This window comes from Lampris incognitus, chromosome 11 (assembly GCF_029633865.1).
Source record: "Lampris incognitus isolate fLamInc1 chromosome 11, fLamInc1.hap2, whole genome shotgun sequence".
NCBI lineage: Eukaryota > Metazoa > Chordata > Actinopteri > Lampriformes > Lampridae > Lampris > Lampris incognitus.
In genome coordinates this window covers 13323456-13351364 of record NC_079221.1, presented here as the reverse complement: position 1 = coordinate 13351364, position 27909 = coordinate 13323456, and the positions used below count along the sequence as shown (strand labels likewise).

Below are 27909 nucleotides of genomic sequence, written 5' to 3'. Positions count from 1 at the left end.
CCCACAGCAGAAAATCTAAAGCCATCCTCCTGACCTTCATGTTAGGGACATGCACCACATCACCATACTGGTCTTTGGTCTGCACAGCGACCGTGGTGGGCCACCCGCAGCGGATGTCGTCTTTGTTGAGGATCAGAGACGTCTTCTGGGGATCAGCATAAGAGTCGGGCTGAAGCCACCTGGAGGGAGACATCACAAAAGAAAATAAGTGTCTGGCTTTTTAGGTTTCCTGAAAGACAACCACCTACTGTAAAACTGACTTACAAAGCCAAAACTAATATCAACAGACCATTTGCAAAATTTCTCCAGCTACTACCTCCCTTGCTGTTATGTCCAGTTAACTTACAATATTAGTTCTGCTATCATAAATTCAATGTCACATCAACATAGTAAATATACCAAGTTTATTTCATTGAAGGCACTGATGAAGGTTAGATTTGGTTTTGAGTAAAGTAATAAAAAATACAGGTTGTTTCCCAAACAACTAATTTTCATCATTTCCTTTTCCTTGAGCTATTTCTTTCAAAAAATCTATCATAAGCTATTGTTGAGACTGCTAAATTTCTGATCGATGAATCGCTGTGTTTCACATTATTTTGCAAATGTTTAATTGGTTCTTAGAGAACTTTTAGTTTGATATTTTTTTTCTAGGAAATTTAGCTTGTTTTGTTAGGACAACATTGGCACAAAGTCTCACCTAGCCAGACGTCCTCCGCTGGAGCTCTGTACACAAGTGATGAAGTCTTCCAGGAAGGAGTGCTCATTTGTTTGGAGGTGCAGAGGCAAGTTTCCCTCCAGGGCCTCCAAGATGGTGGGTGAGTGAGACAAGGCCAAGCCTTTCCCAAGGATCCCTGAGTGAGCTTTACATACCTGATCCCAGAGACAGCAGAGAACAAGAAATTAAAAGTTGATCAAACTGAGGAGATCTGGTGCTATTCACAGAGAGATCTGAACAAACAGAAAATATCAAACCTGGAGAGAAGCTTCCTCAAGAATCTCAAGGTCTTCCTCCAGTTCATTTCCTGATAATAAATATGAGTTAGGAGTATATGAGTGATGAACGATTTGGTCAACTTTTCATTGGGGACAAACACTCAATGTGACAGTGTGCCATGTTAGAATACTAGTAGTAGTACTAAGTACTAAAGCAAAACATTCTCCATATCCGCTGAAATTGTCTTCCGTACCTATAGGTAAAGCCAAGTCTTTCTTCATCAGAGCTGCAGCACATACACTTCCCAGATAGGCTAACTCCTTCTCTAGCTGGATGATACCCTAAAACACACAAAGACACACAATGCCTTGTCACAATTGTACTGTATCATGATTTTAAAATTGATTTTTTTTCCTTTTTAATTGTGTTTTATAATCTTAACACAACAATAGCATTTTTCAGAGAACTAGGACTCCACTGTGGTTCTCTACCTCATCAGGCCCAGGGTTGAACTCATATCCCACAGCAACACACTTGAAGCCGTAGAAGCAGGCCTTTTCATCTTTTACATAATCGGAGGCAGTTTCCAGCGAGAACAGAACTTCATTGCCTGAGAGCAGACAGATGCCATTAGCTGCAATTTACATCTTTAACATTTAATCTTTAATGAGCTACAACTTGGAACCGCTGAGTCCTACCTACCTGGCAGCACCAGGACAGTGGTGGGCCAACCTGAGGAGCCAGAGAACTTTTTTAGCTCAGTCCAGGCGTTGATGGTTTCGTGGGCCAGCGGCTTGCCTCCGAGGCTGGAGAAATGTAAGGTGCGGCTGGGAATGAGCAGGCGCAGGACGTCTTCTGGCTGGGCTGTACCACACTGTGGGTCAAACTCAATGGAGGTCCAGCGCACACAGTCTGGGAATGTTACCTGAGGAAGACATTGAAGACAGAAATGAAAGGACATCCAATTTTCAACTCTTCTTTTAAGACGGCATTAGGCTTCTGGGTCAGACCTTTAGATTGAGGTATTTTGCAGTACAGCAAGAAATACTTTACCCTGTACTGAGTGACTCCAGCTTGTTTATAAGGGTGGTCACTTTCAATCACAGAGTAGTGACTGGAGGTGGTACAAGCAGACAAGCCCTGCTCAGGTTGGTTGCCTGTGGTGCTGTCTGTTGATTGGTTAGGATTAAAAGTAGGTGGAGCATATTTCTGGTTCAGCGCAGAGACGGCAGGAAGTAGCTCTTGGACCAAGCCGAAGACTTCAACTGCAGCCTGTGGGGGCAAAGAAGGGAAATTTCAACACATTCACACTGTAATGACTATTCAGAATATACCGAGTTTTCTAGTCTGAGTTCAGCTTTGTTGTCTTACCTTAGGAACAGAGGCCGCCACGGGGCCAATGTAGGCCAGGATCAAGGGCAACAGCATGGAGAACAGACTGGAGGAGCTCAGCAGCTCAGGAATATCATCCGCTGGGAGGCAAAAAGGGACATCTAGTCAAAACACAATCCAGCTTAAAAAAGGGACCAGAGTAAGACAGTTTGAAAGATTGTGTCTTACCATCCACAGCAAATGCCCTGTGCAGCAAATCTTTGGCAGCTCTGACCACAGCGCTGACCACAGAGAGAGCCCTGCTACAGTTTTTATCCTCCTCGTTGGCCTTACTCAGCAGCTGGGACTGGAGGTCCCCATCGTATTCACTTCTACAGCCACCAGACACGGCCATGTCAGAACAAGAGAAACAATCAACCGATACAAGCCAAAGAAATGGACGACTGAATACTAAACTAAAGGAGAGAAGAAGTACAGGCCACTAGAGAACTGAGACAAACCGCTGAGATTCTGCTATTGACATGTTTGAAGCTACAGACCTGAATATTGTTGTTTTTGTTTAATTCTCTAACTCCTATGTAGATACTATTAAGGTGAGTGTTGTTTGAGCCCCATCCAAAAATGAATGAGCCTTTGTGTCAGCACCTTCCCCACAGCCAAACAAAAAACTCTGGCTGAACCTGAGTTGTACCTATTGATGCTGTACTATCTGTTGGTAAATGTTTTCTACCAGCAGCTTCTTATGTGATATCTGCTTGTTAGACAACCATTTCACTTCTTCAAACTCAACACTACCTGCCCTGTTCTTCCTCATTTGGCTGATAAGATGAAGATCAAGACAAGAATCAAAAAGGACATCTGTGTATATGTAAATCTTCAAGACTGTATGTCTGTGAATGTTCTCATTCATCCAGGTCATAGTTATCCAAAGGAATTGAATCAAGTGCAACTGGACTTGGTTATATATCCGTGAAGACGTTTCGCCTCTCATCCAAGAGGTTAGTCTAGTCAGAAAGGCACGAACTGATGAAGCCTCTTGGATGAGAGGCGAAACGTCTTCACGGATATATAACCAAGTCCAGTTGCACTTGATTCAATTTCTTTGGACTTCAAGACTGTAGTTTTCACTTGATAAATGAAAAATTAAAGGGGTGTGTGTGTGTGTGTACCTGTAGTAGAGAATCTGTGGGATTTGGCCTCTGGTCTGGTTGGTCCCATTACTACTCAAGCTGCATGTGCTGAAGGTGAACGACACGCCATCGGAGCACTGCACTGTGGTCATACCACCGTCCCCATTAGCTGTACGACTGCCATAGTTACGCAGGCGCACAGCGTACTTCACCCCCTCCTATGGTAAAATCAGGACATTAGTATACGTGCTGCTTCCATGTGACTGGTGAAAACATGGAAAACAACATGAGCTCATTCCAAAGGTGAGACCCAAACAGTGGACTGCCTGCTGTGAACCAAACATGTAACAAGTCCATTCAGCACCTTGAGCGGCACAGCCTTGTCCAGGCGGATCTCAGCGATGTCGCTCGGGGAGTCATCGGTGCTGTACGTGCCCTTCACCAGCTCCAGAGATGTCCACCTGTGGGAATGGGCCGAGTCCCCTGGATGCTCTGTCTGGGCCTGCAGGGAGAGGAGGGAGATGAAGAGGGATTCTAAATGTTAAGAAGTCTGGTAAAGGTGATGAAAACCTAACAGAAGGGGTTCTCATGTTTTTTTTAATGTGGTGGCAGATGCCAGGAAAACAATCTATGGTCTGACTTACATCATCAGCAAGCACCTCCAGCTCGTACTCATGAATCCCCCCTCCTCCGTAGACACAGAAGCCAACCAGAACCACACCAGGCTTGTCCACTGTGAGGCAGATGGCATCAGGAGAGCCATTACCTGTGTTCCAACTCCTCCCCTGGCTTGTTTTGGTGAAACGGTTGGGAGTTGCCTTAACTGAGTGGAGCGAGTTCAGCCCGTCCACCTGGTGCACAATAACACACAAAGGTTAGAACCCACCAAACATAAGGACATTTTTAGATATTTGACCATCAATTCACCTGTTACCTGACTGACTACTAGTCAGCTCCTTTTGTGATCAATTTTTTATTGGTATTTAAACATGGTTATATAGGGGTGGGGTTACAAGTTGATAGATTACAAATAAAGTAGATGGATATAGTCATAAATACCCATGCATTAATCAGCACAAAATTGAAGACCAAAAATAAGAAGAAAAAAAAAGCGTGTTTTTTACCCTGTACTGTACTCTCCCCTGTATACTGACAGAACAAGGAGCTTTCCGTCTACAAGCTATTAGTTGCTTGGCAGCTGTAAGGCCAGCTAGCCAGAGCCATCTCTGCTTAACAGAATTCCAAGTTGGAGCTGTCATTAAGTAACAGGACTTCTGGCAAGTAAGGAATTGTTTTGGACAATATGCTTGATAGCAACTCTGAAATCCTCTTCCAGAACGCTGGAACCCTTGGACACTCCCACACCATATGAAAAAATGTGTCCAACCCATTTTGAGCACATAGGGTGCAGCTTGGTGATGGTAAAGCTTTCATTTTATGCAATGTGTGGGGAGAGACGTACGTTCTGTGTATTAAATTAAAATAAATAATTTGATGGTTGGGGTTTCTGGAAGTTTCCAATTTGGTTTGGAGCTATTTGAGGAGAGGTCGGCCTTCCACAGTCTGTCAATAGATAGGGGCTTACAAGAGGCTTTATGCAAAATGGAGTATATTGTCGAGACCAATTGACTGGGGCTGGTCAGAGCTGTATGAAATGAGGTATGTTCCAAGCACACCGTAAGTGTGCAGTGCTGTGTGGAGTTGGAGCTAGAAAAAGAAAGATATACCAGGTAGATTGAAATGTTTCTGGATGTCTTGAAATGCTCGTTGGCCAATGCATAAATATCACAGAGTGTGCACCCCTTTACTGGTCCATTGAGGGAATGAAATTGTTTGGTTCCCAGTTGGAGGTTATTATTATGAAAAATAGGAGTATGAAGATACAAGACAACATTTTGCAGTGCTTTTTGGCAGGATGCCAGGTGGAGATCACTTCAGTAATAATTAAGCCAAATTTCTTTCTTAATTGTTTGATTGAAATGTTGGCGTAAGTACGATCTTGTAACCTATGAGGGTGCATCATATTCTCTTTCATTGGCCTCCAAGACACACGAAAAGCAGGATTTAACCATTTGGAGATAGGGCTCAGTACAAATGACCAGTAATACCACTGGAAGTTAGGTACACCAAGTCCCACTTCGCCTTTTTGTCTTATGAGAGTTGACAGTTTCAGTCTGGGTTTTTTATTCCCCCATATAAACCTAAATGATAAAGAATGTTTTTTTCCAGTGGTCTTTAGGTGGTGGTAAAGGTATCAATGAGCTGAGAAAATTGATTCTTGGAGGACATTCATTTTAATAATAGAGATGCAAGAGTGAAATGATAATGGAAGAGTTTTCAATCTTTGTAAATCTGCTTCTACCTCAACCGTGCATTGTAGTTGTTTTTTTAAAATGTTTGCCATTGAAGGGTACATTGAAACTCCTATTTGATGTTCTGAACCACAAGGATGTTGGAATGAAGGCCAGTTGTCTTGCATTAAGTGGCAGTAAAGCAGATTTACCCCAGTTAACTTTATATCCCGAGATCTGACTAAAATTGTTGAATATGTTTAGAAGACGGGAAAGAGACTGTGGGACATCCAGGATAAAAAGCAATATATCATCAGCATATAGAGAAATAAAGTGCGTGGTGTTACACATGGTAATTGGTTCATGACCGACTGATTGTCGGACAGCCTGGGCCACAGGTTCAAGAGAATGAGCAAATAACAAAGGGGAAAGAGGGCAGCCATGACGGGAGCTACGAGATACAGGGAACTGTTTAGAGCAATGTTCCCCGTCAACACCATATTAGTGGGGTTTGAATAAAGAACCTGAATCATAGCAATGAAATCATTACCAAAACCCATGCGGCGTAGTATTGTCCATAGAAAATGCCACTCAAGGTGATCAAAAGCCTTCTCCACATCGAGAGAAAATATAGCTGTTGAGGAGTCAGTGTTATTAGAGTGATATGGAGAAGCCGGCGCACATTGTCTGAGGCAAGGTTGTTTTTGATAAAACCTGTTTCGTCCTCGTGAATAAGAAAATTCAATCCAATCGAGAAGCTAGGACTTGAGCATATATTTTGACATCAGTATTCAGTAATGATAGGGTTTGAAAATTTTAGCAGCCCTGTGGATCCTTACCTTTTTTTTTCTTTTTTTTTTAAGTAGAGAGATAATGGCTGTTACTGTTTTTAGAGAATGAACTCTTTGAAATTGCAGAGAGAATCATATCCAGCAAGAGAGGTCCTACCTGGGGCTAGAAAGCTAAATAAAATTCTGGAGGTAAGCCATCTAAGCCTGGTGACTCCAAAAATCTCTTCTCTTGACAGAAGAGCTTTGTGGAGTTTGGACAAAGATAAAGGAGCATCAATATCAATGCGATCCTCCCATGAAAGCAGTGGAAGCTGATATGGGTTTAAAAGGCTAGAGCTGGACTGGTGTCATATCTTATCTCTGATGTATATAGAGAGGAGTAGAATACACCAGTTATCATGGATTTCTACTGGGTCTGTACACAATTTACCCGTGATTGATTTAATAGAGGTGATGGATTTAATAGAGGTTATATTTGCTAGTCTTTTGCTGGTTTTCAGTTTCAGTGCTAGCAAGTGGCTTGTTTGTGCACTATTTAGATAATAATATCGTCTTGTTCTATGCATGAGGAAGTCTGCTCAGTGTCTGAGTAGATAGAGTAACTCCCTCTTAAGCACTAGATCAGGTGTAACATTCAAGGCCATTATGTTTTCTACTTCAGAGATGTCTTTTTCTAATTTCTGAATATGCCAGTCTGGATGTATTTATGTTGGAAGCAAACCCAATTGTTTTATCACTGATGTGTCCCTTCAATGCCTCCCACAGAATAACAGGATCATCCACTGATGGTTTATTAATTGCAATAAATTCATCTAATTGGTCTTTCATTTCTTTTAGGAAGGTTTCATTCTGCAGTAGTGTAGAGTTAAAAATGCAAATGTGCTGCACATGTTGGCGTAAAGAGGACTGTTACTTTACATGTCACAGTTCTGTGACCTGAGAGAGACACGGGGAGTAAATCAAGATCTGAAATCTTATCATACACCTGTGTGAAAAATGAGACGAGCTGAGACGAACATGAAGTCTAACGAGAAAAAGATGGTCATGAACAGAAACAAGTAAATTCTCTCACTGACGGGTTTGCAGTCCATCAAGCATCTACAACAGAAAAATCTATAGCCCATTTCCTTAATGCACTAGATGCCAGATGTTGTTCTCTTGACTCAGTGATCACAGTTCTGTCCAGAGTATAGCCATACTGCATTGCATTAAATTCACCCCAAATCATTAAAAGCAAATTTGGATAATTCCAGTATTGTATTAGTTAAGTAGTTATAGAATTCAGTATCAAATATATTTGGTGCATATACAGAGAGAAATGCTATTTTTGTCCCATTTACTACTGTTTTTATGTAAGCAACTCTCCCTTCAGTATCTCTCTCAGATCGCATCTGAGAGAGAAGATGGTTCAGTATTTTGCTATGTTGCAATGTGGTTTTTTCAACATTCTTGATACGTCCTTGTGTTGAAGTGACTGAACGCTAGGTCCCTATAGCTTCAGCATGCTTGGTTAGAGTCTCTTGTATGGTTCTCAGTTGACTTTCTAAACGTTCGAATCTTTCTTTGGAGTTCTTCTCAACATGACTGGAGAACTTTTTCAAGGTAGATTCCAGATAGGCCACTGTTAGCATTGTATCAGTGTGGCATGTGGTAGTCACATCATCATCGTTATCCATTTGTCGTTTGTTAGTGGTCTCTTTGGTTTTGAGATTGCATGATCGCACTGACATTATAATATGCAAGACAGACAGAAGTTTTTGTCCTTCTTTCCAAGTTTGATAGACTTGAAAGCGGTCTTGTCAGAAGGTTTTGCTGCAACAAAGATAGGTCAGTTTGAGCAGAAGAGTTCTACTCCGACTGATTGATCTTGATCAGGTCAAGTCCTTTCTACCTTGAATACTAGTCAGCTTCTATGTACTTCCTTTATTAAAGGTCCCATGAAACAGCATTTAAAGAACCGTAGACTAGTACGAGCTGCCGTATGTCTGTATGAAACAGAACAGTCGCATGGGATTTAATGAGGGGAGCCAATCATGGCCAGGTTTTGTCGTTAGAATGTGGACATTGATATGCTATTGGATAGTTTCAATTTGGCGGTAGAAGATCACTTGTCTTCTCTCAATCTCACTCCCACTCATTCATTGGGCATTTCTGTTAGGGAAAAATCAGTGCATTTCTAGAACATAATTAAGTGCAGACCAAAGAGGTGACAAGAATGAAATTATATTTTCCATTAAAAGTGCTATACAAATAAAGGCTGACTGATTAATGTCAAGGGATTTTAACTGTCATCACAGTCAAAGCAGCCCTCATACCACAGGATGGCAATATTGAGGAGCAAAGCATAACCAAAAAAGAGACAGCTGGCCATTTTCAGTACTGCTGTACAAGGCTATGGATGTCATCCAAATGTGCTTGCTGCCAATGTCCTTCATTTGAATACAAAGACAATGCAGAAAGAATGTACAGTCTGCAACATGAACAATATCAAAAAAAATAAAAATAAAACATCACAAGGATGTGTGGCATGTGTTGGTTTAGTGATATACACCCTATTTACATTCCTAAATGACCAAACAGAGAGCCTAAGTTTGCAACAGAGTCAGACATCCAGGTAACTTTGAGAAGAATCAGTTCTCTGACAACAAAGACTGAGAAAATGACACAGTGGCAGGCAGGGCCGTTGTCAAGACAACCGGCCTATAATGGTTGCCATAGCAACCGTAACAATGAGTTCATACTCCATTAAATGGGAGAAGCGTGTGAATGGAGAGAGGGTGTGATGGAGTGAGAGAGAAAAAAGAGAGACACTGGCATCAACAAACAGCCTATGCCCTCCATTCATGACTCAGCATCCCATAAAAATAATATGGGTGATCTATTTCTGTTGGTGCTGTTTGGTGACAAAGAAGACAGTGGCAGATGCCAGGCATTGACTCTTCATTTGAAAGGCCTCTCTGACAACAATACAGCTGCAAGTGATTTGGGACATTCGGGAGGAAGAAGAAAGGTGAGGAGGAATGGGGAAAGGGGATGTGGTCTGGCTGACAAATCTGTCACCATCAGGGAGCTGGACCCCGCCCTGCACAGCCCTGTTCTGAAAGACCCAGCAAGGTCTAATTTGATTGGGACAGAAGTGCAGACTGATTCAATTGTGTTCCTACTTGATCCAAAAATAGATGTGAATGTCAGTGGGAGACGATTAGAATGGACAAGCTCACAACAGAGGAGTCTGAGGTCCAGACAGACACTATGTCACAGATGGCAGTTTTGTAGATGTGTATGCATGTGTGCGTGTGTGTACGTATGTGTGCGTGTGTGTGTTATAAGAGGTTACCTCGGAGCCAAGGGCAGAGGCTGTGAGCTCAGAAACGATGGAGGCCAGCAGACCGCAGGTGTTGGAGACGAGATGCGGGGAGAAGAGCTCCACCTCTTTCCTTAGACTCTTCCTCACTGGCAGAACCACAATCACCAGCATCTTCTCCAGAACCTCCCGGAAACTGGTCATGCCCATCAGGTTCTCCTCCGTCTGGGCAGGAGCAAAAGTGGAAACAAATTAATTCTTAACATTATCATACCATCTACCCCGTCACCACCACCCCATTGTCAAGTGAAGTACAGGCAAAACATGGCGGTTCACTCTTACGTGGCTGAGCTTCTCCATGTGGGCCACCAGCAAAGGGAAGCGGTGAGCGAGGGCCGAGTCGTTCTCTGTGCTGACTTGTTTGACCAGCGAGCGGAGCAGCACCTCCCCGTCATATGCGATGGGCAGGATGGAGGTCAGCTTGACGGAGGTGTTACAGAGAGCCGACATCACTGCCGCTAGCAGTCGGCTACTGGATGTGCGAAAGTTGGCCTCAGCAATGTCCTGAGAAGAGAGAAACAGTTTGTTATTTTCTCTTTTATCCCTCTAGTGGCTCTTTCAAACAATTGGTAAGGTGAATGTTGTTACAACAAAATGGCTCTGACCCATGCACTTCCTGCATGTGTTTGCATCTTATTTCAGTGTCTACAGGAAATTTTCAAGTAATCTAAACCTTCTTGATGCTTTCCCAACCTGGTCCTCAAATAACCCCTTGTCCTGCAGGTTTTCTTTGTAACCCTGCATAGGTAGGCCTGCTTTTAGTTACCCAACAATCATATTATAGCACTCAATAATGTCAAATTGTGCCCTATCTTTAATATAAAAGTGTTAATTGCTTGACAAGCAGGCCTACCTATTTATTTGAGGACTGAGTTGGGTAACACTGCTTCACATCAAGTGAGTACTTTGCCAAACTACTGGTAAGAGTTAACAGGGTGGTTTGGCCCTGGACCCCCATCATTAGAACCTGTCTTCGGTCTGACCTGGTCTAGACAGTTGAGCAGGTCACAGAGGCAGGCCCACTGCAGGGCCGGGGTGGGATAGAAGGAGTGGAAGCAGGCGGTGAAGGTGTTGTGGCACTCCTGTAGCACAGCCTCCAGCAGGGTGAGGGGCTGTGACAAGTAGCCCTGGGGGTCATTGTCCAATTTGGTCAGGCAGTTGTCCATGCCTTCCGACAGGATCTTCTTCAGCAGACTACGAGTCTTCCCCACACACTCGGCTAGCTTGCTTGACTCCTCCACCACTGCCTTGGTGCTGGCTGGAGGTCAAACAACACAAACAGAAACGTGATCAAGCTGTCTTCCATCAGGCAGCCACTCTTCAACAAAAAAATATGATGTGACTTTGTCACTTAATGTCGCTCAAGTATAGAAAGTCCAATTTAGAAAGGTGCTATGGAAAAAATCTAATGCTGTTATATAACTTATTAACAGAAAAAAACGGCACCTTTTCCCTTTAATTTGGTGCCAGTAATTAGTACTTAAAGGTAGTGTTTGTAAATCTACTTGATTTCTGACTATCAATTCAGAGAAATTAATAACAGCAAATCACAGCAAGCAAGACCAACAAATTCAAACATCAAGGCATTGGATACATGGCACATTTGTAGACATCTTCCATTTTCAAACATCCTCAAAACAGATTGATGTGCATAGTTTACTGAGAAAGACTGAGCAAGAGAAGTCTTTGGGCAACAGCCTGTCGAGAAAAAAAAAGCTCGGTACCATTCAGCAATCCCTGCTGTTATTTACATTCATTATTATTTCTGTATTTTCCTGGAAAGCCTCAATATAACACATATCACCTTTAAGGGCAACCACCAAATTGTTCATATAAAAATTTATGATTCTCCTATCTATTTTGGATCATGTTTTCACTGAGTTGCTCACGAAAGACGCAAAATAAATAAATGAATAAATAAGAAGAAAAAAAACCAACAAGCATTCTTTCAGGCTGGCAAACGCTTTCAACTAAGGGTTGTGTGTGTATATACTATGTGTGTGTGTGTGTGTTCCATCCTACCAGAGATGGGGAAGATCTCACAGATGTAAACTCTGAGCAGCCGAAGGCAGCAGGTGCCGACAAAGCGCAGTCTCTCAAGATCCAGCAGGGTGGCCGTGTACTGGAAACCCTTCAGGCCTCGCAGCTCCTCCACACCCAGTACCAACGTGGTCCAACTCCAGTGGAGGATACTCAGCAGAGACTCAAAACATTCCTAGAGAGAGAGAGAGCGAAAGAGAGCAAGTGTGAGAGAGAGAGAGAGAGAGAGAGAGAGAGAGAGAGAGAGAGAGAGAGAGAGAGAGAGAGTGTGAGTTAGTGAGTTAGATATTAATGAATTTGCTGTATTCTTAAATACAACAGTGATAGGCTGTAATAAGGGACATTTTCTTGCACGTAAATCTTCAGGATTGTAGCTTCATAGAAAAACAGGGGAAACAAAGACAAGCAAAAGATTGTTTGAACCAGTAAGGCAGTACTCACAACTGAGACTGTGCGGGCGAAGGAGCGTTTGAGGATATGGACCGGTTCACTGGTCTGCTGTTTTCCTTTGGACGCATTGCCATCATTTGACGGAAGCCTGGTGTTGAAATATTGACAAACAACCAATCAAAAATGCTTCCTTTACCAGCCGACAGAGTGCCCATTTGTGGTGACAAAATCTAAGCTATGTTAAAAGGGCCACATGATACTTGCCTGTACAGTAGCTGAGGGATTTGACCCGCATTAACATCAGTACCATTGTTGGACTTTTTCGAGCTCTTGAACTGAAACACCACACTTTATGGAAAAAGACAGACAACAAAAGAAAAGATTGAACACCAAAACCCTGGATTGAATCTTTTGCTTCAACTGCCTTTCAACATCAAAATGCCTAAGAAACAAACATAACTGGAATATAATAATAATAATAATAAAGTTTATTTATATAGCACTTTTCAAAACAAGGTTACAAAGTGCTTCACAGAACAGGATAAAATTGTTAAAAATTACAAAAAAAAATATTTTCAGAGAGTAAAATAAAAAGCACTAACAAATAAAGAAAGCAATTTGTTAATCAAAAGTTAGAAAAATAAGAGTAAAAATAAAAGCAGTATAAATAAATAAAAACAAATATCAAACATTTGTATAAGCTTTCATAAAAAGAAAAGTTGTGAGATTTAAAGGAAGCTAGAAACTTGGTTTGTTTTAGTTGAATAGGTAGAGAGTTTCCAAAGTGTGGGGGCTCTAACAGCAAAAGCCTGGTCACCCTTTGTGACGAACGGAGACCTGGGAATAACCAGCAGGGCTCCATCTGTGCGTAATAGTTGAGAGGGCATGTACCCAGTCAATAAATTGGAAATGTAAGTAGGAGCAAGACCATTTAAGGCCTTAAAAGAGAGCAATACATTTTTAAAATCAATCCAATGTATAACAAGGGAGCCAGTGTAGGGCAAGCACAGGCGTGATATGGCCATGCTTTTTTGTCCTGTTAATGAGCCGAGCAGCAGCGGTTTGTACTAACTACAGAGAGTGGAGGGAACCCTTGCTGATACCCGAGTGAAGTGCGTTGCAATAATAAAGCTGAGAACAGATAAAAGCACGTACAACTTTTTGCAGATCGGCAATTGATAAAAATGAACTAATTTTAGAGATTACCTGGAGCTGGAGAAAGCATGACTGAATAACATGTTTGATTTGATTATCAAAACCGAGGTTAGCATCAAATATTACCCCATGATTCCTAGCAACCTGCTTAAGACTACCTGACAGGCCACTAAGATTAGTACTAAAAGGGCTGATGGAATTTGTGGGACTGAACAGAAGGACATCAGACTCATCATATGTAAATTCAAGAACATTTTTGGACATCTAGAATTTAATGTCAGAGAGGCAAATTATGAGATTTGCTTGGGCGCTAGGATCTGTGGGTTTTAGTGGCATATACAATTGAGCATCGCCAGCATAAAAATGGTAAAACACATTGTGATTTTGAATGACCCGGCCAAGGGGCAGCATGTATACAGAAAACAGGAGGGGTCCAAGAACTGAGCCTTGAAGGACACAAGTTACCCAAAACAACAGAAAAAGTTCTGCTGGAGGTAAGAGCGTAATAAACAAAGAGCCGGGCCCTTGATTCCAACCCAAGTCTCTAAGCGATGTAAAAGGATACTGTGATTGACTGTGTCAAAGGCAGCATTTAAGTCTAAAAGAACTAAAATCAAGCAGTCACCTCTGTCTGCAGTCAGCAGTAGGTCATTAGTGACCTTAACTAGAGCTGTCTCAGTACTATGATGTGCTCTAAAACCAGACTGGAAACTGTTAAAAACACTACAAGTGTTCATAAAAGAAATCAACTGAGATTAAATTATTCTCTCCAGAACCTTAGATAAAAGACAATTTGGAGATTGGTCTGTAGTTACTTAAGGACAGAGGATCTAAATTAGTTTTCTTCAGCAATGGGTGAACAATGGCATGCTTGGAACTGTCTGGAAAAGAACCAGAGGCCAGAGAATTATTAAGAATTTGCAGAATAACAGGGCTAACAGTTGAAAATACCTCCTTGAGCAGCTTAGTGGGAATGAGGTCTAAAATACAGGAGTTCATATTGGAGACTGTACTCTCTAACACTGACATTGTAAGTGAGACATTTTTTTGGACAGTTCCAACATCAGGTTGAAAAAAGAAGCAGAGGGGGTGTTCGGGTGGTGTGGCGGTCTATTCTGTTGCCTACCAACACGGGATTGCCGGTTTGAATCTCCGTGTTGCCTCTGGCTTGGTCAGGCGTCCCTGCAGACACAATTGGCCCTGTCTACGGCTGGGAAGCCGGATGTGAGTATTTGTCCTGGTCGCTACACTAGCGCGTCTGGTCGGGGCACCTGTTCGGGGGGGACTGGGGGGAATAGCGTGATCCTCCCACACGCTACGTCCCTCTGGCAAAACTCCTCACTGTCAGGTGAAAAGATGAGGCTGGCGACTCCCCATGTATCGGAGGAGACATGTGGTAGTCTGCAGCCCTCCCCAGATAGCCAGAGGGGGTGGAGCAGTGACCAGGACAGCTCGGAGAGCGGGGTAATTGGCCAAGTGCAGTTGGAGAGAAAAAAAAAATTAAAAAAAAATATATATATATATATATACTAAAAAAAAAGAAGAAGAAGAAGCGGAGGGACCATTAATAACCAATTACCCTAAAGAGAACTTAAGGATTGTGGTTATTTCTAGATATCAATTCAGGGAAGTACGCCGATCTTGCATCCTTATCCGCCTTCTGGTAAATTAACATTTGGTTTTTAAGGGTGTTACATGTTAGTTCAGACTTGTTGACGTTCCACTGTCATTCTGATTTTCTAGTCTTCTAAGGGAATGAATGTGATCGTTCAGCCAGGGGAGGTTATTTGATTTTTGTTTCCTAGTTTTAAACGGTGCAATTTGGTCAAGGATGGAGAGGCAGTGATCACTGAATGAATTTAACAGTGCATCTGGATTGAGAGGGGACACAAACGGATTAAAGGATGATGAATTAAAAGCATCACAGAATTTAACTGCTGAACCACTGTTGAGAATGCGAGAACGTGTTATATGTGATTATAAATATGTGATTATTCCACTGTGCATTCATCTAACTACATTCATTAAGAACGTCCATTAAGACGGCACCACGTACAGTAGCCTTGGTTCTGTGCTCTCTTGTACTTTTTCTGTTTTTGTTCATTTGTTTAGTTTCCAGCACCCACTCACTGATCACATACAGCAGGGAAGCACTTTAAAGCCTCCAACTATCCAATGAACAAACTGAACACTTTTTTACAGACTTTAACTTAACTTTTTAACAAAAGTCTTGCCGAACTCTTGATCAGTACAGCCCCATGTGGACTACGATGAAGATGCTGAAGGGGTAAGCGAGCTGGAGCACTCGTTAAACTGCGAAAGCGGGGATTTAGAACCATGCTCCTGTCCATCCACCTGGTGAATGTCCGCTCTCTGGCCAACAAGATGGACGAACTCCTACTCATAAACGGAAAAAACTCGGACTTTTCAAAATCTGCCACCCTGGGTCTCATTGAAACCTGGCTTAGTGAGCACATAATGGACAGTACACTTCATCTGCTGCAGTTCCAACTCTTCCAAGCGGACCGTGAAACGGAGCTATCTGGAAAAAATACAGGGTGGCAGCATATGGTTCTACATAAATGAAGGTAGGTGTATGGATGTCACAGTGTTGAAGAAATCACTTACAGACTTTTTTCATTGACTGTAAACCATTCTATTCACCGTGGGAATTTTCATAACTCATTCTGTCGGTCTCAATATCCCACCCTAGGCCTGTGTTAAAGAGGCGTTAAAACACCTGGCTGATCAAATTAAAAACATGGAGTGGAGTGCATTATCCTTGGGAATTTTAACACAGCAAACCTCAGCCACGAACTGCCAAAATACAGGCAGTATGTTAAATGTCCCACCAGGGACAGAAACACTCTGGATCATTGCTACACAATATTAAAGGACACCTATTGCTCTGTCCCCCGTGCAGCCCTGGGACGCTCTGATCCCTGTCTGATTCATCTTATCCCAACCTACAGGCAGAAACTAAAATCTGCAAAGCCTGTGGTTAAAACTGTAAGGAAATGGACCAATGAGTCAAAACTGGAGCTCCAGGCCTGCCTCGACTGCACTGACTGGAATGTTTTTGAGGCTGCATTTACAGAACTGGACGAACTTACTGATACTGTGAGATCTTACATCAGCTTTTGTGAGGACATGTGTGCCCACCAAAACTTTCTGTACCTTCAACAACAATAAGCCCTGGTTCACAGCAAAACTCAGGCAGCTTCGTCAGGCCAAAGAGGAAGCCTACAGCAGTGGAAACAGGATCCAGTACAACAAACCCAGAAATACACTCACAAAGGAAATCAGACTGTCAAAAAGGTGCAACTCTGAAAAGCCGAAAAACAGGTTTTCTGCCAATGACCCAGCATCAGTCTGGAGAGGATTGAAAGACATTGCCAACTACAGGAGACCATCCCCCACACTGCAGGAAACCATCAACTGACTGATGATCTAAATGGGTTTTACTGCAAACTTTCACAACCCCTCACTCTCAACGGCCACAAAACACAACCAACTGCACTCCCTACCAGCAATTCTCCCCTCCCCACCAAACCTCCAACCACACACAGGATCTGTGTTGAGGACGTGTGCCAGCTCTTCCAGAGACAGAAGACCAGGGAGGCACTGGGCCGGGATGGTGTGTCACCCTCCTGTCTGAAAGTCTGTGCTGACCAGCTGGTCCCCATTTTCACAATGATCTTCAACAGATCACTGGTCTTGTGTGAAGTCCCCTCCTGCTTCAAGAGCTCCACTATTACTTACTATTAATTACTACCGGCCCATTGCCCTGACGTCTGTGGTCATAAACTCCTTCGAGATTAGTGTTGACCCCCCTGAAGGAAATCACAGGCCCCCTGCTCGACCCCTGCAGTTTGCCTGCCGAGCAAATAGGTCAGTGGAGGATGTAGTCAACATGGGATTGCGCCACATCTTCAGCTCAGTGTTCAACACCATCATCCCTGATATCCTCCACTCCAAATTCAGCCAGCTCACTGTACCAGCCCCCATCTGCCAGTGGATTAAAAACTTCCTAACAGACAGGAGGCAGCTGGGGAGGCAGGGGGAAATCATATCCAGCACCTGGACAATCAGCACTGGCATCCCCCTGGAATGTGTGCTCTCCCCTCTACTCTTCCCCCTCTATACCGGTGGTTCTCAAACTTTTTCTGTCATGCCCCTCTTTGGAGGAGGAAAAAAATGTATGCCCCCAGCCCCAACAAAATGGTGACAAAATCGGCCAAGTTTAACTTTATTTGAATAACATCAAGATCACAAACATTCCATTCACTTTTCTTTTTAGTAATTTCTGTTGTGCAAATAACAAATGCAAGTTCCACTTCAACTTTATCAGACATGTTTAACTAGATTGCTCCATCAGTCTGTGTGCTTTTTCAAAAACAGAGAAAAAATTAAATAAAATTTAAAAATCACTTTGCTAGAACAATAAAAATAAAGTTTAATCTGTGCAACAAAAAAAGGAACAAATGCAGATATTTAGGAAAAACGATACAAGTCTTATCACTGCAGTAGTGGCTACAATGAGCCTGTTTTGCGCTGCACATCTTTTCAAAACGAGGTTGCAGCCTTGATACTGCCACTCTCAAGTCATGCTCAATGTTGAGCTTAGATCTGTACTTTGTTTTAAGCAAGGCAACAGCAGAAAAGCCCATCTCACAGAGATAGGATGTGGCAAAGGGAAGCAGAATGCCCACAACCCTCTGTCCTATGAGTGGATACTCCCTCTCCACACCAAGCCAGAATTCACTGTGTCTGAGCTGTAAAGCTCAGCCTCAGGGTGGAGTCAGATGTCATCTCGATGAACTGGTCCTCTTCGGCAGAGCTAAAATCAGCAGGTGCTGCTGCATTTAATGGATCTGTCACCCAGTCATACTGAGCAATGTTGTTTGGGAAGTATTTTTGAAAGAATCCTCTCAGGGAAGAGATGTGTTCCTTAAGACATGAAATCACTGTGGTGGCTCCAGAATCACTGGTTTCCACAAATTCACTCAGATTCTCAACGAAATCAGTATTTCCTTGATAAAGTCACCTGCCCACATCTCAAGCTTTCAAGTGACTGCACTAATCTTGTCTGCCAGGTGAGGAAGGTGCTGGTCTCTGCCTTGAAGATGAAGATTTAATTCATTCAGCTTTCCAAATATATCACTGGCATAGGCCAGTTTCATCAGAAATTGATCATCACTATACTTGCTTGCAACTTCACACATACGCTCCTCTTCTAGAAACATCCAAATTTCCTCTCTGAGCTCAAAGACTTGCGACAACATTTTACCTGGCGAGAGCCACCTAGCCTTGCTGTGAAACAACACAGCTGAATGTTCAGCTCCCATCTCCTAACAAAGTGCAGAGAACAGCCGTGCTCTCAGGGGTCTTGTTTTGATGAAACTGACCACGCTAACAACATCGGTCAAAACCTTGTTTAGGTCAGGGCTAATCTGTCTTGATGCTAACGCTTCTCTGTGTACGACACAGTACGTCCATTGTGCATTTGGTGAGACCCTCTTGATTAGTGCCTGCAATCGCTTCGTTTTCCCTGTCATGGCCTGTGCACCATCCATGCAAACGCCTGCACAGTTCTCCCATTTCAGCCCATGTTCTGTCAGGTCAAGAAGCCTAAAGAGCTCATCAGCTGTCGCTCTACTTGGAATGTACTTGCAAAACAGCAAATCCTCACACAGTGACTCTGACGTGACAAAGCGAACATAAGCAATAAACAAGCAGTCTTTATTGCTGTCAGTAGCTTCGTCCACTTGTAAGGCGAGACGTTCGTCTTTCAGTTTTTCAACGAATTGTTCTCCAAGGTCATTTGAAATATTGCATATACATCTTGCAACTGTATCATTGGACAGAGGGATAGCCCTCAATTTTGTGGCACTTGTCTCATCAAGTAGTTGACACCATATCTCAAGTCAAAGGAAGTATGAGCTCCTCAGCCATTGTGTGTGGTTTCTTGCACTGGGCAATTCTGTATGCAACTTTGTATGATGCTATTAGTGCTTTGTTGTTCATTGATGCAGCTTTTACAAAGCAATGTTCCTGCTGACGGTATGCACCAAGTTTTCTCTGAAAGAACTCAAGTGGCTTATTGACATGACTGGGGTGTAATGTCTCTCTCTAAGTGTCTTCTTAATTTGTTTGGTCTCATACAACCAGCTGCCAGAGTTTTCACACATAAAATACACACTGGTCTCTCCTCACCTCCCACAACATTCACTGTGAACCCAAGAGCAAGATAGGCTTCGTCATATTTTCTTAACTTGGTTTTTGGTTGATTACCATCAGCTCAGCACTGTCGTTTGCCTCGGAAGCATCGCCCGTCTTTCTTTTCATCCCTGTCAAATATCTCTCCATTCTGTGAACCTAAAGACTCTGTCTCATGAAAGCATGTTTTGTTGATTGTTCCGCCATGAAAAAGATTCCAATGTCAAAACAGTAGTTCTGCACAACATTCCCCCGGTCACGCGTGCCTCCCCTGTCATGCCTCTGTGCCCCCAAGGGGGCGTGCGCCACAGTTTGAGAAACACTGCTCTACACAAATGACTGCACCTCAGGTGACCCATCTGCAAGGCTCAGCGTTTTTGGTTTTTACCGATTTTCACCGGAAAAATACCCAGATTTTTTAAAAGGAGCAGATTGGTTTAAACTGATTTTCACCCGGATTTTATGTTTCCATGGAGCCAAAAGTTGTTCCTGTTCATGTGAGGTTATGTAACAGTGTCCTCTTGTGGTGAAGTTCGGCATGCTGGATGGCTTTGAAAAATAAAAACCGAAAACACTGAGCCTTGCCCATCTGTTAAACTCCTCAAGTTTGCGGACAACACAACCATCATTGGCCTTATCTGGGATGGTGGCGAGTCTGCATATAGACGGAAGTTTAATCAGCAGACCCTCTGGTGTGGCCATAACAACCTGGAGCTGAATACTTTCAAAACAGTGGAGATGACAGTGGATGTCAGAAGGAGCCCCCCAACACTGCTCCCCCTCAACATACACAACAGCACAGTGTCTGCGGTGAAAACCTACAGATTTCTGGGTTCCACAATCTCCCAGGACCTAAGGCGGGCATCCAACATAGACACAATCATCAAAAAGGCCCAGCAAAGGATGTACTTTCTCCACCAGCTCGGTAAGTTCAACCTGCCTCAGGAACTGCTGATTAAGATCTACATTGCAATAATCCAGTCTGTCCTCTGCACATCCATCATTGTTTGGTATGCTTCAGCCACCAAAGAGGACAGGCAAAGACTACAACTGACAGTTAAATCTGCAGACAAACTCACTGGTGCCAACCTGCACTCCTTTCACGACTTATACACCTCCAGAGTCAGGAAAAGGGCAGGCAACATCACTGCAGACCCATCACACCCTGGTCACAACCTGTTCCAACTCTTCCCCTGTGGCAGGCACTACAGAGCACTGTACACCAAAACAACCAGATATAAAAACAGTTTCTTTCCGTGGGCTGTCATTCAAATGAATGCTTAACATTGTCAAATAAATCTAACCATTTTGTATATACTGTACTGTACATTGTGCATATACTGGTACGTTCTGTCATGTCCATCTACCTCAGGCATGTATGTAAGTAACCTGTTAACATCTATTTCAGCATCTCTGTTATATTCTCTGCACCATTGCACTTTATCGCCTCTTATTTTGCCTGTATAAGTCAACCCTTGTGTATATATCTGGAGATTGTTGTGTTGTTGTGCTGTTATTCTATGTTAAGTCAAGTAGCTTTTATTTATCCCCAGTGGGGCAATTGTTGTGTAGCAGCGGCAACATTTAAACACACAAACATGCCACAGAACACATAAGGCAAATAAATACAACATTTAGTGAGGAGAACAAAGCCAAAAAAAAGCAATGCAACAGTAAACAGTGTTAACAGGGTTTATCAAGGTCGAGCTGGTATTACCTCTTACTATTGGAGTTTAGCAGTGAAATGGCTGAGGGAATGAAGGAGTGTTTGTATATATTGGTTTTGACTACTGGATATTTGAAGCAGGAACCAGAGGGCAAGGTGTGAAACTCTAGATGCAGATGGTGGGTGCTGTCAGACAGGATGGATTCTGCTTTCCTTAATATCCGCTTGTTATATAAATCAGACAGAATTTTCTGCTGGGTACCTGTGATACTACTGCAGACCTCGATCACCTTTGTTAGTACATTTTTCTGTTTAAGCTTGAGAGAGGCATACCAACCAAAAAAGAAAAAGTAATAACCGACTCAATAAAAGATCTGTAGAACAAAGTCATCAGGGACCTGTCAATACCGAACTTAGCCAGCTTCCTCAGACAAAAAAGGCGCTGCTGGCTTTTTTTGCATAGTAAAGTTATCAATTATAGTGCTGAAGTACTTGTATGACTCAACAATTTCAACCTCCTGACTATTAACCTTAGTGTTTACCGGGTTGGAAGGATTACATCTAAAGTCAATACACATGTTATTGGTCTTAGTCACATTTAATTCCAGTACACAGAGAGCCGCGAAACCGAAGTCAAATTCCATGTGCGTGCAAACCTACATGGCCAATAAAAATGATTCTGATTACCCGTCATCGGTGGTGATGGTGGCCTGTCCGTGAGAGCCACAGTCACTGCTGGGTCCAGACACCCTGGCCCAGGCCACATACCACCAACCCAGCTGCAGAAGCACCGGCTCATCAAACATCATGGCATACTTCTCCCTAGGGTCAGAGTTGAGGTACACACATTGACTTAAAAATGTAAAAAAAAAAAACGAACAACTCTAGATATATTCAGTCAAAATGTTTCTATGTCATGCTTCAACAGTATGTGTGAAGAGAGACGACAAGCATAAACATGCAGGTTTGACATGGCAGGTTTTAACAGATATATGAGCTATACCTGGCAGCACAGTCGTAGGCCAGCACATCGGTCTCAGCCAGGAGGTCTCCGTCTGTCTCGTGGTCGCCTCCATCAGGCCCCAGCTCAAACAACTGCATGACAGAGACATTCATACCACTTTCAAATTCAGTGCAACGGAGACAGAAAAGAAAAGCTCAAGGTCAATTGTGAAAATGACTTTTAAAGGACTATTTGTTTGCCCGATGGGTAAATTGCTTGTGTCCCAGGGCTTCTTACCTTGATTTTTGCTGTGTACTCCCCCCGGCCCCCGAACAGGCCCAGCCCGCCCAGCAGGATGTCCGCATCAGCACAGAAGCGGATGGCCTCCACAGAGTGAGCCGAATAACCCCAGCCACCACCATGACCTAGGACACCACACAAGACACTGGTAAGACTGCTGAATACAGCTGTTTCCATTATGCACTGAATGTTTCACAGACACAATCCACCTTCTGGGACGATGAAAGGATTTTTAGCAGTCAGGCGAAATACCACAGTTATACAAGTTGTAGGGTTAAGACTCCATTACCAGCCATAATACCGAGCAGTCTCTTTAGGGTGTCTCTGGCACACCGCTGAAATTGTGCAGAAAGAGGCATACAATCTGTGAATGTGAAAACTTATTCCTGGTTTGCTGATACACTGCGATGTATAAGAAATTAAAATATAAAATCTACAGCTAGATGTGAATGTGTGTGTGTGTGTTGGGGGGCGGTGACAGGCATTGATACGTCCTGCTTCTTACCTAGATGTAAAACCATACATACTAAAATGATTAGTCTTAGTGTAATAACAGCGCGAGTGACTTATTCAAACTACACTACACTGAGTTGAATACAGGACCAATGTAAAAACATAGATTTGGACACCCCGGTTGCCGAATGGCTATGGTGTGCCACATAATCACAAAGTCCCTGGTTCGTTTCCAGCAAGGGACCCTTGCTGCATGTCATACCCATCTCTCTCTCCCCTTGTTTCCTGTCCTCCACTTCACTGTGTTATCCAATAAAGGCAAAAAATTCCGGAAAAAAAATAGCTTTAAATTTTTTTTTAACTTTTTTGTACGTATCATCATAGCTAACAATGCATCAAATCAAATTCAAATAAAGTCCTACAACTCTGTTTCAAGTTTTTAGCATATCTGTCAGTGTGGTGTATCAGAGACCCTTTATCAGTTATGTCCACTCACTCTCAAAGCGATTGACCACGCTGTAGTCCTCCTTGGAGTAGACCTTCATCACAGCCTGAGTCTCCTCCTCTGAACTGGCTATGCCCATCTTCAGCTCCTGCATGGCTGCCAGTGTATCCAAGCAACCTAATCCAACAGTATACCTCCTCTTAGTATTAAAAATCACACCAAACTGGTGTTTCGAAAAGATCAGCCAGGTAAAAAGAAGGAAGACTATTTTGGACGTCAACTTAGAGTGGAAAAACAAATTATTAAAGTAATGTCAGAGCTGTCTCCTGACTTTCCATGTTGGAGCAAATCAGGATGGTATGCTGTACTCATAGACTAGGGTGAATGCCATGAGATTAGTTGACTCCATAAGCATCAGGATGATCAAATTAGAAAAAGAGTGGTGATAGAGTAGAAGACAGAAAGTAGAAGTCTAAGAGAGAAGGCTACATAATGGTGGCGCACCACAAGGTCTGTCTTAGATGAAACTGGGCACTTACTAAGAGAGAGAAAACATGTCAGATACATGAAATAACCGTGACATACATGTGATAACTGAAGCCCATGACAACACACTGCATACAGCACAACTTGTGTTTTTTTGTTTCCAGTCATAATCATGAGCAAAGGGACATGCTTTATGGATACAGGTCCAATTTAGACTATGACATGATTGGCCTAGGGCTAATATACACTACCTTCACACATTAAGGAATACTGCTGAAAGAACAATTACCCAGGATGTGTAGGGCTCCGTGAGAGCGGGTGGTAGTGGCATGTGATCCAGAGGGCAGGGCCAACTCTGGGCTGAGAATGCTACAGCGAGACTGCAGGTCTGTGGCGGAGGGCACCCTAGCATCAGCTATCACTGCGTTGTAACACCACATCTCTCTAGAGGCTGGCAAGAACCTAGAAATGTGCAGGAGATGGGGTTAAATGTCAAACACAAAAGGATTTAAAAAGTATATAAATTAACCCTTTCTATGAGATGAACTGAAGAGAGTCTACATGGGGCTTTACCACTGGGCCTAAAAAATTTCATCCAGACATTTGAGATAGTACATCTTAATGCTGGGGTGTTTTGCACTGAGACAGGAATTAAATAAGCTAGCAGTTTGGCATTGACAACTTGAGGGATGAAGCAGGAATTATCGATTGTCCTCGAACTGACCTCCATATGACATCGTAGACAGGGTCCAGACACAGGCCAAAGCCCTGCAGGTCCTCCTGCTCAGAATCATTGAAGGTCCGGCAGCTCCCGTCCATCTTATTGATAAGCAAGCACTTAAAGGGAAGCGGTTCAGACACAGAGGAGGGAACCAGGCCTATGATGTGTTTGCTGGCAAAGATCTCTGAGGTGGCGAGGACATGGGAGTTAATGAGTGCCTCGTCGATCCTCAGGAAGGTCTGGTCTCCACTGGCACCGATCCAGGTGGCCTTTCGCCCGTATTTCGCCCCAATGTTAGGCATGGGAGATGGCTTGGCGTTCCAGTAGGGCATGTCCAGGATGGGCCGGCCCAACTGTCCTTTCTGAAATGCCACGAGACATAGTCAATCTTTAGACTTCTCTGAGGTCAACAATATTGGCTATTGAATACACATATTGCTATCAAACGTATTGTGTGCAGCATGGTGTAGGAAACTAATGTTATGATCAAAATAATGAAGATGCTGCACTCTTGGAAAAACACTTCTGACAATCCCCCACCCCACCCATCCACATGAAAAAAAAACATCTTTATCAAATCAAGAAGAACGCATTTCCCATTTACGAAAGTCAACTCGACTGGAATAAGAGACAATGTTTTCCCTTACCGAGAAGCTGCCGAAGGTGAAGACCTGTCCATCCATGAGGAGAACAGCTGTGTGGTTACTGCCTGCTGTCACCTGAACACTGGGACCTGGGAGGGCCTGCACCAGGGTAGGCGAGCCCCTAGCAGGATTTAAACAGGTTAGATGGTGTACGTCTGAGTGTGTGTGCGTGTGTCTCTCAGTCATCGAATTGTATATTTTTTCAAGAATTTTCATTGTTTATCTCTATAGGAAATGGCTGGCGACAGAACAAGCAGAGGGGGTGGTTACCTGGAGTTGACATCTCCGTGTCCAAGCTGCCCATGCTGGCCGTATCCAAATGTGTAGACATCTCCGTTCTCCATCAGCACCACTAAACAAGATAACCATATCATCAAACACTAGAGAGACACAGCTGAGTAGTCACTTACAGAATAGGAAACCTGTGAAGCACAGTCCTTCACAGGTGTCCTTAATAAGACATGTCTGACACAAGAGACATGGCTAATCAACACCAGAGAAGAAACCATCAAAACAAAGCAGGAAGTGGCTGACAGGAATTGGGGGTGGGGGCCTACCAGAATGGTGAAAGCCGCAGCTGACCTGTACGGCCCGCATCTCACAGTCAAACCTGACCGCCCCGGGAGGGTAGGTTGTGATCTTACTGGCATCTTTCTCTCCTCGCTCGCTGCTGCCATCTGTAAGGCAAGATGGGGGGAGACGGTGTGAAGAGAGAAGAGCAGTGAATACTAAGCAAGCTACAACTACAGAGCCCCAAGGTGAACAGCCCTGCACAGTCCTGGAGAAAAACCACAAGAGCTGAAAGAGGAGTGAAACTGAACAAAGAATAGGTAGAAAAAAGGGGCAGGCATGCTATGAAAGAAAAGGAGGGAAAAAATAAAATAAAAATAAACCCCTTTTAAAAATGGGCTTTTGGTGACCAGCCCCTTAAAAAGAAACCTTCTCTTTAACTGGTAAATCATCTGATAGAAAATCAGTCCTTAAGCATATCTTTTGGTTTTATAGGGAGGGGGGTCAACAGAGTCAAATGTGTTTTGTGGCAACGTTAAGACTAGATGGTCTTAACTGGGTAGAACATCACAAAGGCATTCAACATCATGTAGTTTTCTGTTTGCAGTTAGAAGGGAAGCCTGGTTTACCCCGAGCCCTGTCTCCGAGGTCTTGGTGGAGGTGTTTTAGAGGACTAAGGTAGATAAAGGCCCATGCATTACAACAAACAGTGTCACTGTGCAGTCTTTTGGGCCAGGGACCAGCTCACTGTATTTCTCCACATGTGACACACGCTTTGAAATAAGTTTTGATGACAAAGCTAGAAAACTCACTTTTTATGTTTGGAGACATCCTATAGACGTCTGCTGTTCCGTAGCCCAAAGATCTACAGAGCAGGGTCAAAAGCTCAGCTGATGGACAGATCTCTTACTGAGTACAGAGAACTGCCTTTAACTGCCATCTGATGCACTCAGCATTCTTCCTGGCTGAGGTCATAGAGGGGTCACAGAGGGGTTGAACGTGTAGCAGAGCGCCGGTGGTGGGTGGTGTGAAATACAGATTTCTCTTCAGTGGTGCAATATAAACGGCATCACCTCAGATTACGTGGCCTTATAAATGTCCTTAACTTCTGCACTAGGTCTGTCCAGACAGTGGAGAGGAAACCACAGTAGCTCTGAGACTTAACTCATTTTTGCCCCTCTTCATTTCCAGATATAACCACGGGATAATAAAAACAGTCTATTTATACTGAACGCTGATTTTCCATTTCAGGACATTTTCAAACGAGACCTGTTTGTGTTAATGCCTGACATCCTAAAAATAAGTATTTGGTAACTAGCTGCTCGGCATCTCTCCTCTCTGATCAGTCGTGCAATTGTCAGCGTATCATTTATCAAAGTCTTCTCTCTCCGGTGCCGGCTGTTTTATCGGCTTCCACTTCTACAATGAGCGACACGCAGCAAGGAATCCGCAGCTCAACTAGGGTTAGTAAATCAGGTTAGACCGGGTTACTGATTTGTGTTTGGACCTAAACTAAAGCAGCGGGCCAAGCAGCCGTCCTACTCTCCAAGTATTCGAACTCCTGAACTGGAGGAAGAAATCACCTTAACAACAAAGTCACTATTGTATTCCACTCTTTTCTCTTGTCCTTTCCCATGCAAATATAAATTTTAAAATACCAAAATTAACAGTAAGAATTCAAAAGCCTTGGTCTGTTGAAACTATGCTGTGGAAGAGACCTGCCTTCTCCCCGGTCTCGACATTTATCACCCTCTTTTCAACAGCTGGCCTGAACAAGTCGATCTTGCCTACAGGTTAAGATGTTCTCTGCCGTGAGGCCCCATAAAGACACGAGTCCTGCCTTCAGAGAGTGAGAGAGTAGGTGGACGGGACAGCCAGACTGGGAGGTGAGTCAGAGGGGTGTCTCTGCACCCGTTGAGTTAAGTAGTGAAGACCGTAGTACCTTTGTGCTTGTCCCGTTTATGCCTTAGGGCCTGAAGGGGTCTTATTCTGGCTAGGGCCTGCTCACGCTGGTTCATAAATATGGGGCCAGGGAAAACAAGGGGGCCTGAGGGAGAAAGAAACTTTCACATGCATGCACAAGGCTGGGAGAGAA

General features: G+C 43.4%; 1 protein-coding gene across 1 annotated transcript in view; it reads right to left on the bottom strand.

Annotated features, from left to right (window-relative positions):
- The window catches only part of mycbp2 (MYC binding protein 2), a 115438-nt gene that overhangs the window by 42556 nt on the left and 44973 nt on the right, over nt 1-27909 (bottom strand). Inside the window, exons 18-45 of the mRNA XM_056289065.1 lie at nt 27757-27861; nt 25862-25981; nt 25575-25656; nt 25308-25425; nt 24664-25022; nt 24229-24401; nt 23505-23630; nt 22553-22680; nt 22316-22407; nt 22000-22134; nt 12537-12620; nt 12324-12420; nt 11865-12057; nt 10826-11100; nt 10125-10346; nt 9816-10007; nt 4041-4247; nt 3761-3898; nt 3436-3614; nt 2495-2637; nt 2306-2406; nt 1988-2206; nt 1637-1859; nt 1426-1544; nt 1188-1275; nt 973-1022; nt 698-870; nt 35-179 (exon numbers count right to left, since the gene is read on the bottom strand). Coding sequence (XP_056145040.1) covers nt 35-179; nt 698-870; nt 973-1022; nt 1188-1275; nt 1426-1544; nt 1637-1859; nt 1988-2206; nt 2306-2406; nt 2495-2637; nt 3436-3614; nt 3761-3898; nt 4041-4247; nt 9816-10007; nt 10125-10346; nt 10826-11100; nt 11865-12057; nt 12324-12420; nt 12537-12620; nt 22000-22134; nt 22316-22407; nt 22553-22680; nt 23505-23630; nt 24229-24401; nt 24664-25022; nt 25308-25425; nt 25575-25656; nt 25862-25981; nt 27757-27861 — 4286 coding nt within the window. The remainder of the gene's footprint in view (nt 1-34; nt 180-697; nt 871-972; nt 1023-1187; nt 1276-1425; nt 1545-1636; nt 1860-1987; nt 2207-2305; nt 2407-2494; nt 2638-3435; nt 3615-3760; nt 3899-4040; nt 4248-9815; nt 10008-10124; nt 10347-10825; nt 11101-11864; nt 12058-12323; nt 12421-12536; nt 12621-21999; nt 22135-22315; nt 22408-22552; nt 22681-23504; nt 23631-24228; nt 24402-24663; nt 25023-25307; nt 25426-25574; nt 25657-25861; nt 25982-27756; nt 27862-27909) is intronic.